The sequence below is a fragment of the Eubalaena glacialis genome, chromosome X (assembly GCF_028564815.1).
Source record: "Eubalaena glacialis isolate mEubGla1 chromosome X, mEubGla1.1.hap2.+ XY, whole genome shotgun sequence".
In the NCBI taxonomy this organism is placed as follows: Eukaryota; Metazoa; Chordata; class Mammalia; order Artiodactyla; family Balaenidae; genus Eubalaena; species Eubalaena glacialis.
This window is the reverse complement of record NC_083736.1, coordinates 136,406,358-136,419,642: the sequence shown is the minus strand read 5'-3', so window position 1 is coordinate 136,419,642 and position 13,285 is coordinate 136,406,358. Positions and strand designations below refer to the sequence as shown.

The 13,285-nt window shown below is 59.2% G+C and overlaps 1 protein-coding gene and 1 pseudogene across 1 annotated transcript; both read left to right on the top strand.

The window, feature by feature from the left end:
- The first annotated feature begins 4,563 nt into the window (after nt 1-4,563).
- Nucleotides 4,564-7,248, top strand: LOC133082562 (paraneoplastic antigen Ma6F-like). Its single transcript, XM_061179188.1, has 2 exons — nt 4,564-5,041; nt 5,438-7,248. Exons 1-2 carry the CDS (start codon nt 4,564-4,566, stop codon nt 7,246-7,248), a joined length of 2,289 nt encoding a protein of 762 aa, XP_061035171.1.
- Nucleotides 7,249-12,187: 4,939 nt separating this feature from the next.
- Nucleotides 12,188-12,988, top strand: LOC133082410 (melanoma-associated antigen 10-like; annotated as a pseudogene).
- Nucleotides 12,989-13,285: the final 297 nt, after the last annotated feature.

Sequence of the window (13,285 nt, the reverse complement as noted above, 5' to 3'; positions counted from 1 at the left end):
GCTGATCCTTCACTCTGCGTTTGAAGAGGGAGCGGTCAGCCTTCTAAGCAGTGGGGGCCCGCGCCAATCGGGGGAACCCGGTGTGCAGCATCTTTGGGTTCCTGTTGTGTATGATGACATGGAATTTCATCTCTGTTTTCTTTAGGAATTTGTCAAATATTGCTCCATTTAAAAGAAGGCTTAATAAGCTTCAGTATCTAAGTTTGTGAATGACATTAATCACACATGTATTTGAACCAATTCGGTTCAACGACAAGAGTTTTGCATTTGTGTAACATAAATTGTAAGATTCCCATATTATTTTGTGATCCTGAACAAGGTAACATGGCATTGGAATAGGAATTTACTTGGAAATGTGAAAGTAATTAGCAGTACAACTAAAGGCCACCCCGTTGCTCCTTGGGACACCCCGTCGTCAGCTCAGTGGCACGTGCCCTGCTGTGAGACTGTCCTGTTCCCGCCATAGGGCAGGGCCGGGTCCTGGGCATTTGGGCCAGAGGGGGAGTGGCTGCCCTGGGGGGAGGGGGCAATGCCGGCGCCTATCTTCCTGGTGAGAGGCCACACGCGGGCCCCTCAGAAAGGGAGACTGTGGGGGGATGGAGGGCCGCCGGGTGGGGTGTAGCCGAGGCACCTTGTTGGGGACACTAGGGGGTGGGCGGCGACCTGTGGTCTCCAGTGGCTGTTAGAAGTTCCTTTCTGTGTTATCATGCCCTCTGTTCAATGGTTTCAGTCAATGTTTCTCTTAGTAAATTTCCCTGAAAGTTTCAGCTGAGTCTGGCCTCTGCTGTGGGCAATGGAGGGAAAGGGCTGCTGCGGGTGAGGGCGGGGGTCCAGAGTAGGATTCCTGCTCAGCACCCATGGGACACCTCTCCAGTGAGAAGGTAGGGTAGGCACTTTGCAGACGCAGACATGGTGAGGGTTTTTCTTCCATTTCATAGGTAAATTGTAAAGTTTTAGCGAAAACTGATAATTGCCTAAAAAGGCAGTAGAGAAGTTAAAGTGTAAATGAAAAATTTGATTATCTCAGCAGGAAAAAGGGAACATAGGAGCAAAATAGTTGGATAGACAGTGCTATGGACTGAATATTTGTAAACCTCTCCCCCTCATTCACCTGTTAAATTCTAACTACCAAAGGGATGGGATTTGGAGGTGGAGCCCTGGGAAGTGATTAGCCCATGAGGGGGGAGCCCTCATGAATGAGATTAATTCCCTTATAAAAGAGACCCCAGACAGTTGCCTCATCCTCTTCTGCCATGTGAGAAGATGGCTAGTTGATACAACTAGACAAGAAATCAGTCCATATAAAGAAGAGCTTTATTACTAGCACTTTATTACTGAGTGGTACAAAGGAACGAAATTGGGTCATTTGTAGAGACGTGGATGGATCTAGAGACTGTCATACAGAGTGAATGAAGTCAGAAAGAGAGAAACAAATATCGTATATTAATGCACATATGTGGAACCTAGAAAAATGGCACAGATGTACCGGTTTGCCGGGCAGAAATAGAGACACAGATGTAGAGCACAAACATATGGACACCAAGGTGGGAAAGTGGTGGGGGCGGGGGGGTGGTGCTGTGATGAATTGAGAGATTGGGATTGACATATGTACACTAATATGTATAAAATGAGTAATAAGAACCTGCTGTATAAAAAAATAAAATGAAATTCAAAAATTAAAAAAAAAAGAGAAAGAAAAAAGAATAGCTTTATGACATTAACAATCACAGTAGAAACCCACCTGTAAAGACAGATTGACCAACGTGCCACCATGGGCTCAGCATCTCCAAGTTTGCTCCTCCAACTCGGCAGCCTTGCAGGGAGGCCTTCCTATTGGTGGAAGGCCAATGGGCGTGTCTTTTGCTTCCGGAGGCGCCAAGCCTTGGGACCTCAGGCCCTCAGTGCGCATGGCTACTGCTGCTTCGGTAGCAAAGCGCCTCCTCACGTGCTCTTCTGATCCAACCACCTTCTGTGTAAGGAGACGTCTAGAACGTTCTCCCTCATCTTCCTCGGGCTTCCGGGAGCACCCGGAAACCCACGTGGCGTTCGCACAGAGTGCCTGGGACAGTCGGCTGCACAGTTTCTGGCTGCACTGCTGAGACGAGCTCTTCAGCCCCTTCTGAGCGGGACTCCGGCGTCATCCACAGAGTCAGAGAAGGTCAGGAGACAGGCGGGGGCTTTGCCGGGGGCTGGACTCCGCAGGTACCGGGGGCGCTGGGAAGGAGTGGGGGTGGGGGGAGGGGTATGGGGTGCTCGATTGGGAGTGGGGGCGGGGCGGCGGAGGGCAGCGGGCTGAAGGGGGGCTGAGGGAAGGGTCCCCCAGTGTGCGGGTTCGAGGGGAGGACCGCTGGCTGCCGGGGTGGCTGGTGGGGGGCGTTCTGGAGTCGGGGTGCAGAGGGTGGGGCTAATGGCTAAGCGTGGGGGGGCCCTGAGCGGAGGGCTTTCTGCTGGGCGGGTGGGGCCGGCTTTGGGGGCCAGAGGAGAGGACGACTGGCTGTGGGGGTGGGGAGGACGCGACGGGCGGGCCCCCTCCTCGGGCCGAGACACGAGGGGAGGGCTAACGGCTGCTGCGTGTGGCGGGAGGAAGGCGGAGCTACTCCTGGCGGAGGCGCGGGTCGATGGGGAGGACTCCCGGGCGCGGGTGCGGTAGGCGTTGGGGGAGCTCCCGCCGGGGCGCGGGGTGGGGTGGGGGGGAGGACGCTCGTGGCAGGAAGGGGGCTCCGGCTCCCGGGTGGGTGGGGGCAAGACGGGTGGGCTCTGCGTCTGGGGTGCGAGAGGCGAGAGCCCCTGGCTCTGGGGGTGCTCGGGGGAGGACTCCCTGGTGTGGGGAGGTGAGAGAGGCAGTCTGATCTCTACGCATGGGGGGGGGCGCCCGGCTTCCAGGGCCCAGAGCGGAGCGCCAGCAGCTGGTGGGTGGGGGAGGGTGTATGGGGGGATGTAGTCGGGGGCGGGGGTGGGGAGGAGGTGCCTGGCCATGAGGGGCGTAAGTGATGCTGAGAGGGGGAGGCGCTGGGGCTGCTGTGATCTGGTGGAGGCTGTTGGTCATGGCAGATGGATTTGTGGGGGTCCAGGGAGGGGCTCTGGCCTACTGCATGAGGCATCGAGAAGCTCCAGGTCGCCTTTGTCCGGGTGGCACAGGAATTGCAGAGGTGGGTGGGCGGGTCGAGGCCCTGGCCTCCACACAAAGTACAGAGATTCTTTACGAGGGTGCTTTGCACATTCACCCGGACACGCCATACCCGAGTTGTGAAAAAGTCTCCATAAATTTAACAGTATTGCAATTTTACATGATAACTTTTCTCATCAAGGGGGAATTTTATTTGATGGTACTAATGATAATATATCTTCAAATATTGGGAAACCCATGGATCAAAGAAAAAAATCACAGAGGGACTTAGAAAATATTTCAAAGTGAATACTCAAAAAACACAACTTACCAAAATTAGTGGGAGGCAGCAAAAAGCGACAGGAGGAAACTGTATTCCTCTAAATGCTTCTGTTAGAAGAGTCAGGACATAAAATCAGTGAGCTAACAGCCCATTTAGAGATGCTAGAAGAAGAAGAGCAAAGGAAACATAAAATGAAGTAATAAGAGAGCTAAGAGAGGAAATCAGTGATAGAAGCAAATTATGGACACGATGAACAAAGCCATGCTCTTCTTTCAAAAGAGCAAGAAAACTGAGAAAGTCCTAGAGCGATGAATCAAGGAAAAATAGAAAGAACGCTAATCACCAATGTCAGGAATGAAAGAGGGCTAACGTTACGGATCAGATGTACATTACAAAAGAGAATATAGGGATATTATGGAAATGTTTATGCTAAAAAATTTGAAGACTTGAAAAATTCCTTGGGAAAAAGGCAGCTTCCTAAAACTGATGCCAGAAATGTAGAAAAGGTGACCAGCCTTCTATCTATCTTTTTTGAAAAAATTATTTTATTTTGTTATTGTTTCTTAAGTCGTATACAACAAGTGCTCTTTTATTATTATTTTTAAATTTTATTTTTACTTTTGGCTGCGTTGCGTCTTCGTTGCTGCGCGCAGGCTTTCTGTAGGTGCGGCCAGCGGGGGCTACTCTTCATTGCGGTGCGCGGGCCTCTCATTATGGTGGCTTCTCTTGTTGCGGAGCACGGACTCCAGGCATGTGGGTTTCAGTGGTTGTGTCACGTGGGCTCAGTAGTTGTGGCTCGTGGGCTCTAGAGCGCTGGGTCAGTGGTTGCGGCGCACGGGGTTAGTTGCTCTGCGGCACGTGGGATCTTCCCGGACCAGGGATCGAACCTGTGTCCCCTGCACTGGCAGGTGGATTCTTAACCACTGCGCCACCAGGGAAGTCACTAGCCTTCTATCTTGTAAATAAATTTAATTTATCAAAAAGAAGTTTCCTAAAGTCAAACAAACAAAACAGGGCAGGGAGGTGCTCCAGGCTGCTGCTATGAGGGGCAGTAGGGTGGGCTGTGTGGCACAAACATGATTCTCTCCCCTTTGCACCCACAGGCCGATTCCCACACTTCAACAGTCTGTGCACACCTGTTGGATCGCTTCCCCCCACCCTCAGGTCCTCGAAGATGGCGATGGCTCTGGCGATACTGCGGGACTGGTGCAGGTGGATGGGCGTGAATGCTCAGCGATCTCTGCTCATCCTGGGCATCCCAGACGACTGCGAAGACCAGGAATTCCAGGAGGCTGTGCAGGCTGCCCTGTGTTCCCTGGGCAGGTACCGAGTGCTGGGCAAGGTCTACAGAAAGGATCTGGGGTCGAGTGTTGCCCTGGTCGAGTTTGCTGAGTATTTAAATCGAAGCTTGATCCCCTGCCAAATATCAGGCAAGGGGGGGCCCTGGACTGTGGTCTGCCTGCCCCAGGCCCCTGATGCTGAGTCACAGGATAGACCCAATTTCCCTGCACAGCCCCAGAGACAAGCAGTGGTTGGCAGGGCAGGTGAGGCAGGAACTGCAGGTCACTCAGGAACTGCAGGTGAGGAGGAAGCTGCAGGGGAGGCGGGAGCTGCAGCTATGGAGGGAGACGCAGGTGAGGAGGAAGCCTTAGGTGAGGTGGCAGCTGGAGGTGAGGCAGGAGCTGCAGGTGAGGAGGGAGGTGCAGGTGAGCAGGGAGCTGCAGATGAGGAAGGAGCTGAGGGTCAAGCAGGAGCTGTAGGTGAAGCAGGAGTGTCAGATGAGGAGGGAGCCTCTGGTGAGGCAGGAGCTGCAGGTGTGGCAGGAGGTGCAGATGAGGCAGGGGATGGAGGTGAGGCAGGAGTTGCAGGTGAGGCAGGGGATGGAGGTGAGGCAGGAGGTGCAGGTGAGGCAGGAGCTGCAGGTGAGGCAGGAGTTGCAGGTGAGGCAGGGGATGGAGGTGAGGCAAGAGCTGCAGGTGAGGCAGGAGCTGCAGGTGAGGCAGGGGATGGAGGTGAGGCAGGAGCTGCAGGTGAGGCAGGAGGTGCAGGTGAGGCAGGAGCTGCAGGTGAGGCAGGAGGTGCAGGTGAGGAGGGAGCTGCAGGTGAGGCAGGAGCTGCAGGTGAGGCAGGAGGTGCAGGTGAGGCAGGAGCTGCAGGTGAGGAGGGAGCCTCAGGTGAGGCAGGAGTTGCAGGTGAGGCAGGGGATGGAGGTGAGGCAAGAGCTGCAGGTGAGGCAGGAGCTGCAGGTGAGGCAGGGGATGGAGGTGAGGCAGGAGCTGCAGGTGAGGCAGGAGGTGCAGGTGAGGCAGGAGCTGCAGGTGAGGCAGGAGGTGCAGGTGAGGCAGGAGGTGCAGGTGAGGAGGGAGCTGCAGGTGAGGCAGGAGGTGCAGGTGAGGCAGGAGCTGCAGGTGAGGAGGGAGCCTCAGGTGAGGCAGGAGCTGCAGGTGAGGAGGGAGATGCAGGTGAGGCAGGCGCTGCAGGTGGGGAAGGAGCTGAGGGTCAAGCAGGAGCTGAAGGTGAAGCACGAGTGTCAGATGAGGAGGGAGTTGCAGGTGACAGAAATGTTGCAGGCGTGGCAGGCCTTCTGAGTATGGCAGGACCCACGGGCGAGGCAATGACTGCAGCTGAGAAAGCAGCTGTGGAAGCGGCAGCCGCCATGGATGAGGCAGGGCCCTGGACCCAGCAGTGGAGGCAGGCCTTGCAGCCCGTGCTAGAGAACATGGGCTACAAGGAGCTGGGAACCTTCTCTGGGGTGGAAGAGCCAGGCCACGGGGAAGAGTCCTTTGAGAGCTGGCTGGAGCAGGCCAACGACATGCTGCACCTGTGGCGCCACGTGTCTGAGAGGGAGAGGAGGAGGAGGCTGGTGGAGAGCTTGCGCGGCCCCGCGCTGGACCTCCTGTGCGGCCTCCTGGCGGAAGATCCCGAGCTGGCTGCCCAGGACTGCCTGGCCGCGCTGGTGCAGGTGTTTGGGAACAAGGACCCCCGGGTGAGCGCTCGGCTGAAGTTCGTGACCTGTGCCCAGCGGCCCCAGGAGACTCTCTTTGCGTACGTGATGCGCCTGGAAGGCCTGCTGCAGTCGGCCCTGGAGAAGGGGGCCATCCACCCGGCCGTGGCGGACCAGGTGCGCGCCCGGCAGGTGCTGATGCGGGCCCGGCTGAACGACCCGCTCCAGAAGGAGCTGAGGAGGATGCGGCTGATGCGGAGGCCTCCCGGCTTCGTGGGGATGCTGCGGCTTATCCAGAAGACCGAGGCCTGGGAGGCCGACCCGGCTAGCAGTGAGCAGTTCCCAGGGGAAGAAGAGGCCCGTGTGGACGTTGGAGTCCTGGCAGCAGCCGCCCAGGCCGCCCTGGCCCATGAGGCCGTCAGTAAGGGCACCACTGCAGATGGCACCAAGGCCTCCCCGGCCAGTGAAGATACCGCCGCCCAGGCCGCCCTTTCCAAGGAAGGTAGCGCCGAGGACCACCCAGCACGTGAAGAGGCCAGTGAGGCAGTTGCCGGCACTGCCAAGGCTGGCGAGGCGGCCCGTGAAGATCATGGTGCCGCCGGGGCAGCCCCTGGCCCTGGGGAGACCAGCAAGGCCTCCGCGGCCACTCGGGAAGATGGAAGTGCTCCCGCCCCTGCAGGCCTAGGTCAGGTAGGACCCTCAGATGCCCCCGGGGCCCCCATGCCTGGCCGGATGGGCAGTGCTTCCCCGGTGGCCCCAGGAGGTCCGGGCTGGGAGCCAGAGGGCCTCGCCCAGGCAGGAGGCCAGGAGGCCGAGGAGCCCCCCGAGGAGGGGCTCAAGCCCATCCCAGGAGCGCCGGGAAATGAGGACGGGGCTGCAGAGATGAGCCCCCCGGGGTCCTCCTCGGGCCAGTAGTCTCAGCAGGCCCCGGGGCCCCCAGGCTTGGCGGCAGGGGGAGGCCAGGCCAGGCAGCCTCCTGGCCCCATTTTAAGGGCCACTCAAGGTGCCTGGGCCTCCCTCCTGAGAGGGGACCCCTATTCATCATCCCCTGGGGCAGGCTGCTCCCTGTGCTGGCAAGCCCAAATGTGTCCCTGTAGGCCCCAGAGGGACCCAGGTGTCAAGGAACCCCCCGCCCCCGCTCCCCTCCCCCCCAACACACACACCCTAGCCATCGTCCCCCCGCGGAGCCCTGTGGTGGGCCACGTGCCAGCCAAGGCTCTGGTCTCTGTGGGCCAGTGTCGTGAGCGCAACGTGTGTTTTCTGGGCGTAGATTCAGGCCCAGTGCTGCTTGTTCTTGTGGAAATGTGCGTGCGTTCTCCTCTGAGCAGTTCCCCCCACCCCGGCCCGGCGCGGAGACCCCGAGCCCAGTCCCAGGAGCCGGCGGGAAGGACGGGATGGACGAGGTCACAGCCAGCGCCCACCCCAGGACCTGGGAGCCCACCTCGGACCTGGGGAAGGAAGACCTGGACCGGGGCTGCAGGAAGTCTGCGGGAGGCCCCCCAGGGCCTGTGCTCTGCTGGGCCACCCCGTTGTTCCTCGGGACTCCACGTCCTCGGCTCGGTGGCACGTGCCCTGCTGTGGGACTGTCCTGTGCCCGCCATAGGGCAGGGCCCGGCCCCGGGCATGTGGGCCAGAGGGGGAGGGGCTGCCCTGGGGGCAGCAGGCATTGCTGGCGCCCATCTTCCTGGCGAGAGGTCCTGAGGAAGGGAGACTCTGGGGGGATGGAGGACCGCTGGGTTCGGTGTAGCGGAGGCGCCTTGTTGGGGACCGTGGGGGGGGGGGGCGGGATCCGTGGGCTCCGGTGGCTGTTAGAAGTTCCTCTCTGTGTTATCATGCCCTCTGTTCAATGTTTTCAGTCAATGTTTTTGTTTAATAAATTTCCCTGAAAGTTTCAGCTGAGTCTGGCCTCTCCTGTGGGCAATGGAGGGAAAGGGCTGCTGGGGGTGAGGGCGGGGGTCCAGAGTAGGATTCCTGCTCAGCACCCATGGGACACCTCTCCAGTGAGAGGGTAGGGTAGGCACTTTGCAGACCCAGACATGGTGAGGGTTTTTCTTCCATTTCATAAGTGAATTGTAAAGTTTTAGCGAAAAGTGATAATTGCCTAAAAAGGCAGTAGAGAAGTTAAAATGTAACTGAAAAACTTGATTATCTCAGACAGGAGAAAGGGAACATAGGAGCAAAAATAGTTGGACAGACAGTGCTATAGACTGAATATTTGTAAACCTCTCCCCCTCATTCACCTGTTAAATTCTAACTACCAAAGGGATGGGATTTGGAGGTGGGGCCCTGGGAAGTGATTAGCCCATGAGGGGGGAGCCGTCATGAATGAGATTATTGCCCTTATAAAAGAGACCCCAGACAGCTGCCTCATCCTCTTCTGCCATGTGAGAAGATGGCTAGTTGATACAACTAGACAAGAAATCAGTCCATATAAAGAAGAGCTTTATTACTAGCACTTTATTACTGAGTGGTACAAAGGAACGAAATTGGGTCGTCTGTAGAGACGTGGATGGATCTAGAGACTGTCATACAGAGTGAATGAAGTCAGAAAGAGAGAAACAAATATCGTATATTAATGCACATATGTGGAACCTAGAAAAATGGTACAGATGAACCGGTTTGCAGGGCAGAAATAGAGACACAGATGTAGAGCACAGACATATGGACACCAAGGTGGGAAAGTGGTGGGTGCGGGGGGGGTGGTGCTGTGATGAATTGGGTGATTGGGATTGACATATGTACACTAATATGTGTAAAATGGATAATAATAACCTGCTGTATAAAAAAATAAAATAAAATTCAAAAATTAAAAAAAGAAGAAAAAGGAAAAACAGTAGGTTTCTGACATTGTCAATCACAGTAGAAATCCACCTGTAAAGACAGATTGACCAATGTGCCACCATGGGCTCAGCATCTCCAAGTTTGCTCCTCCAACTCGGCAGCCTTGCAGGGAGGCCTTCCTATTGGTGGAAGGCCAATGGGCGTGTCTTTTGCTTCCGGAGGCGCCAAGCCTTGGGACCTCAGGCCCTCAGTGCGCATGGCTACTGCTGCTTCGGTAGCAAAGCGCCTCCTCACGTGCTCTTCTGATCCAACCACCTTCTGTGTAAGGAGACGTCTAGAACGTTCTCCCTCATCTTCCTCGGGCTTCCGGGAGCACCCGGAAACCCACGTGGCGTTCGCACAGAGTGCCTGGGACAGTCGGCTGCACAGTTTCTGGCTGCACTGCTGAGACGAGCTCTTCAGCCCCTTCTGAGCGGGACTCCGGCGTCATCCACAGAGTCAGAGAAGGTCAGGAGACAGGCGGGGGCTTTGCCGGGGGCTGGACTCCGCAGGTACCGGGGGCGCTGGGAAGGAGTGGGGGTGGGGGGAGGGCTACGGGCTGCTCGATGGGGAGTGGGGGAGGGGCGGCGGAGGGCAGCGGGCTGAAGGGGGGCTGAGGGAAGGGTCCCCCAGTGTGCGGGTCCGAGGGCAGGACCGCTGGCTGCTGGGGTGGCTGGTGGGGGGCGTTCTGGAGTCGGGGTGCAGAGGGTGGGGCTAATGGCTAAGCGTGGGGGTGTCCGGAGCGGAGGGCTTCCTCCTGGGCGGGTGGGGCCGGCTTTGGAGGCCAGAGGAGAGGATGACTGGCTGTGGGGGTGGGGAGGACGCGACGGGCGGGCCACTCCCCCTCCTCGGGCCGAGACACGAGGGGAGGGCTAACGGCTGCTGCGTGTGGCGGGAGGAAGGCGGAGCTACTCCTGGCGGAGGCGCGGGTCGATGGGGAGGACTCCCGGGCGCGGGTGCGGTAGGCGTTGGGGGAGCTCCCGCCAGGGCGCGGGGTGGGGTGGGGGGCAGGATGCTCGTGGCAGGAAGGGGGCTCTGGCTCCTGGGTGGGCGGGGGCAAGAGGGGTGGGCTCTGCGTCTGGGGTGCGAGAGGCGAGAGCCCCTGGCTCTGGGGGTGCTCGGGGGAGGACTCCCCAGTGTGGGGAGTTGAGAGAGGCAGTCATCTCTACGCATGGGGGGGCGCCCGGCTTGCAGGGCCCAGAGCGGAGCGCCACCAGCTGGGGGGGTGGGGAGGGTGTATAGGGGGATGTAGTGGGGGGGGTGGGGAGGAGCCGTCTGGCCACGAGGGGCGTAAGTGATGCTGAGAGGGGAGGCGCTGGGGCTGCTGTGATCTGGTGGAGGCTGTTGGCCATGGCAGATGGATTTGTGGGGGTCCAGGGAGGGGCTCTGGCCCTCTGCATGAGGCATCGAGAAGCTCCAGGTCGCACTGGAGGCCATAGGGCGCGATGAGCACTTGCAGTACTTCCTCACATCCTGGCCTCGGAGAGACTGGTGAGCGGGTATAAGGGGCGGTGTCTCAGGTGGGAAGAGGGAAGAATCCCAGGTCCTGCGTGGAATCAAGGTGAGGGCCCTGAGGGAGGACTGAAGGGAACCAGGGCCCCAGAACAGAGTGGGCCCTGGATGGCGATGGCGGGGCATAACCCCATGCAGCAGTTTCTGACGTCCGGCTCTCAGAGCGACTGGGCACCTGCTATAAGGGGCGGCGCCTAAGGTGCGCAGAGGGGAGAATCCCAGGTCCAGCTGGGAGTCAAGGTGAGGCCCCTGGGGGAGGACTGAGGGGACCCTGGGCCCCAAACACAGGGGACCGCACAGATTCCCGTCCCTGCAGTCGGCCCTGGGAGGCCCCGGGGCAGGATGAGCACATGCATTGTTTCTTCATTTCCCCATCAGGTCTGAGAGACCCTGGGGACTTGGTATAAAGAACGGGGCCTCAGATCGATAGAGGGGAGGGTCCAGGTGCTGCCAGAGTGAGGGCGAGGCCCCTGAGGGACGACTGAGGGGAGCCCACAGAAACCCATCCGGGTGGTCAGCCCTGGGCAACACCGGGGCAGGATGACCCCAGGCAGCATTTCCTGACATCCGCGTCCCAGAGAGAGTGGGGACTTGGGGTAAGGGGCAGGGCCTCAGGTGGGCAAAGGGGGGGATCCCAGGTCCTGCCGGGGGTCAAGGTGAGGACCCTGAGGGAGGACAGAGGGGACCCTGGACCCCAGAACAGAGGGGACCTCAGAGGAGCTCGCCCATGCTGTCAGCCCTGGGAGGTCCCTGGCAGGGCTGACGGGACGTTGCAGGGTCTCACCTCTGCCACGTGGTTGGGGATGGACTCGTCTAAGGATGTGAGGACCTTGGTCTGAGGGGAAACATCAGGTCAGCAGAGGGAGGAGTTCCAGGATCTGCCGGGGTCAAGGTGTGGACCCCGAGAGAGGATGGAGGAGAGCCCAATCCCCGGAACAAAGGGGGGGCCCACAGAGTCCGGCCCACCCCTCCTACCAGCATCGAGGGGCCCAGGGCTGTGCCACAATCTACACCCGAGGTGCCCCCTCCATTCCTCTTGCAGGGGCTCCAGGAACCGGGAGGCGAAGGCCCAGGCCTGAGGCACGTGTCCTCAGGCCACAGAGCAGAGGAGGCCCAGGCAGCGCCAGGAGTCAAGGTGAGGTGCGTGCCCTGAGTGTGCACCCAGGGGCTCCCCCTCCCAGAACAGAGGGGACCCCACAAGGCCCAAGTCACCGCACCTCCCCACACCCCTCTCAGCCCCGGTCGGTACCTGGGGCTGTGCTGGCTGCGCCCTGAGGAGCCACCTCGCGTCCTTCTTCAGGTTGGCAGGGGACAGGCCGCCCAGGAGGAGCGCCCCTGTGAGGCCCGAGGGCACCCCCCCAGGCTAGCCCTGTAAGTGGCCTTTGTCAGAGCTGCCCAGGGTGCGTGTCTCCGCCGAGGCCGCTCACACACCCTCTCTCCCCCAGGTCCGTGGTCCGTATCTGTCACCCCTGCCCAGACTCCCGTCGGCGGCCCGACCCCAGTCATCAGGCCCCTGGTCGAGATGAGTGAGCTGCGCCAGCCTGAGGCAGACCTTCAGGACCCAGTCCAGGCCCAGGGCCCGGTGGAGGCGCAGCTGTTCGGGGCTGCGGGGGAGGAGGCCGCATCCCCCTCGTCCTCCTCCTCCCCCGTCGCCCCCTCCTTCTCCGCCTATGCCGAGTCCTTGCCCCAGGAGGCACTTACTGTGCTGATGGCTGACCTGGTGGCGTTCCTGCTCCTCAAGTATCGCACCAAGGAGCCGATCTCCAAGGCGGAGATGCTGAATATGGTCCTCCGTGACCATCGGGGCCACTTCCCTGTGGTCTTCAGCCGAGCCTCCGAGTGCATGCAGCTGGTGTTTGGCGTGGACGTGAAGGAGGTGGACCCCCGCGAGTGCACCTACGTCCTGGTCCCCACCCTGGGCCTCACCTGTGATGCAGTGCTGAGCGATGGGCAGAGCATGCCCAAGGCCGGCCTCCTGGTGCTGATTCTGTGCCTGATCACCCTGGACGGTGACCGCGCCCCTGAGGAGGAGGTCTGGGAATTGCTGAGCATCATGGGGGTGTATGCAGGGAAGCAGCACTGCATCTATGGGGAGCCCAGGGAGCTCCTCACCAAAGTGTGGGTGTAGGAGGGCTACCTGGAGTACCGGCAGGTGCCCCACTGCGACCCCGCCTGCTACGAGTTCCTGTGGGGTCCCCAGGCCCACGCGGAGACCAGCAAGTGGCAGGTTCTGGAGTATCTGCTCAGGGCCACTGGATGGGATCACAGGTCCTTCCCATCCCTGTGTGCAGAGGCTGTGAGCGATGAGGCAGAGGAGGCCTGAGCCAGAGCAGCAGCCAGGCTCCTTCCAGGCCCACGTCCAGCAGCTTCTCCCATGGGGCAGGAAGGGAGGCTGATCCTTCACTCTGAGTTTGAAGAGGGAGCGGTCACCCTTCTAAGCAGTGAGGGCCCAGGCAGTCAGGGGAACCCGGTGTGCAGCTCTTTGGGTTCCTGTTGTGTATGATGACATGGAATTTCATCTCTGTTTTCTTTAGGAATTTGTCAAATGTTGGTTCTTTTAATAGAAGACTAAACAAGCTTCAGTGTCTAACTTTGTGCATGACATTGATCCCACATGTAT

Coding starts and splice junctions, on each gene's coding strand:
- LOC133082562 (XM_061179188.1), top strand. CDS start 4,564: ATGGCGATGGCTCTGGCGATACTGCGGGACTGGTGCAGGTGGATGGGC. Junction 5,042..5,437: donor AGGTGAGGAGGAAGCCTTAG/GTGAGGTGGCAG, acceptor CAGGAGGTGCAG/GTGAGGCAGGAGCTGCAGGT.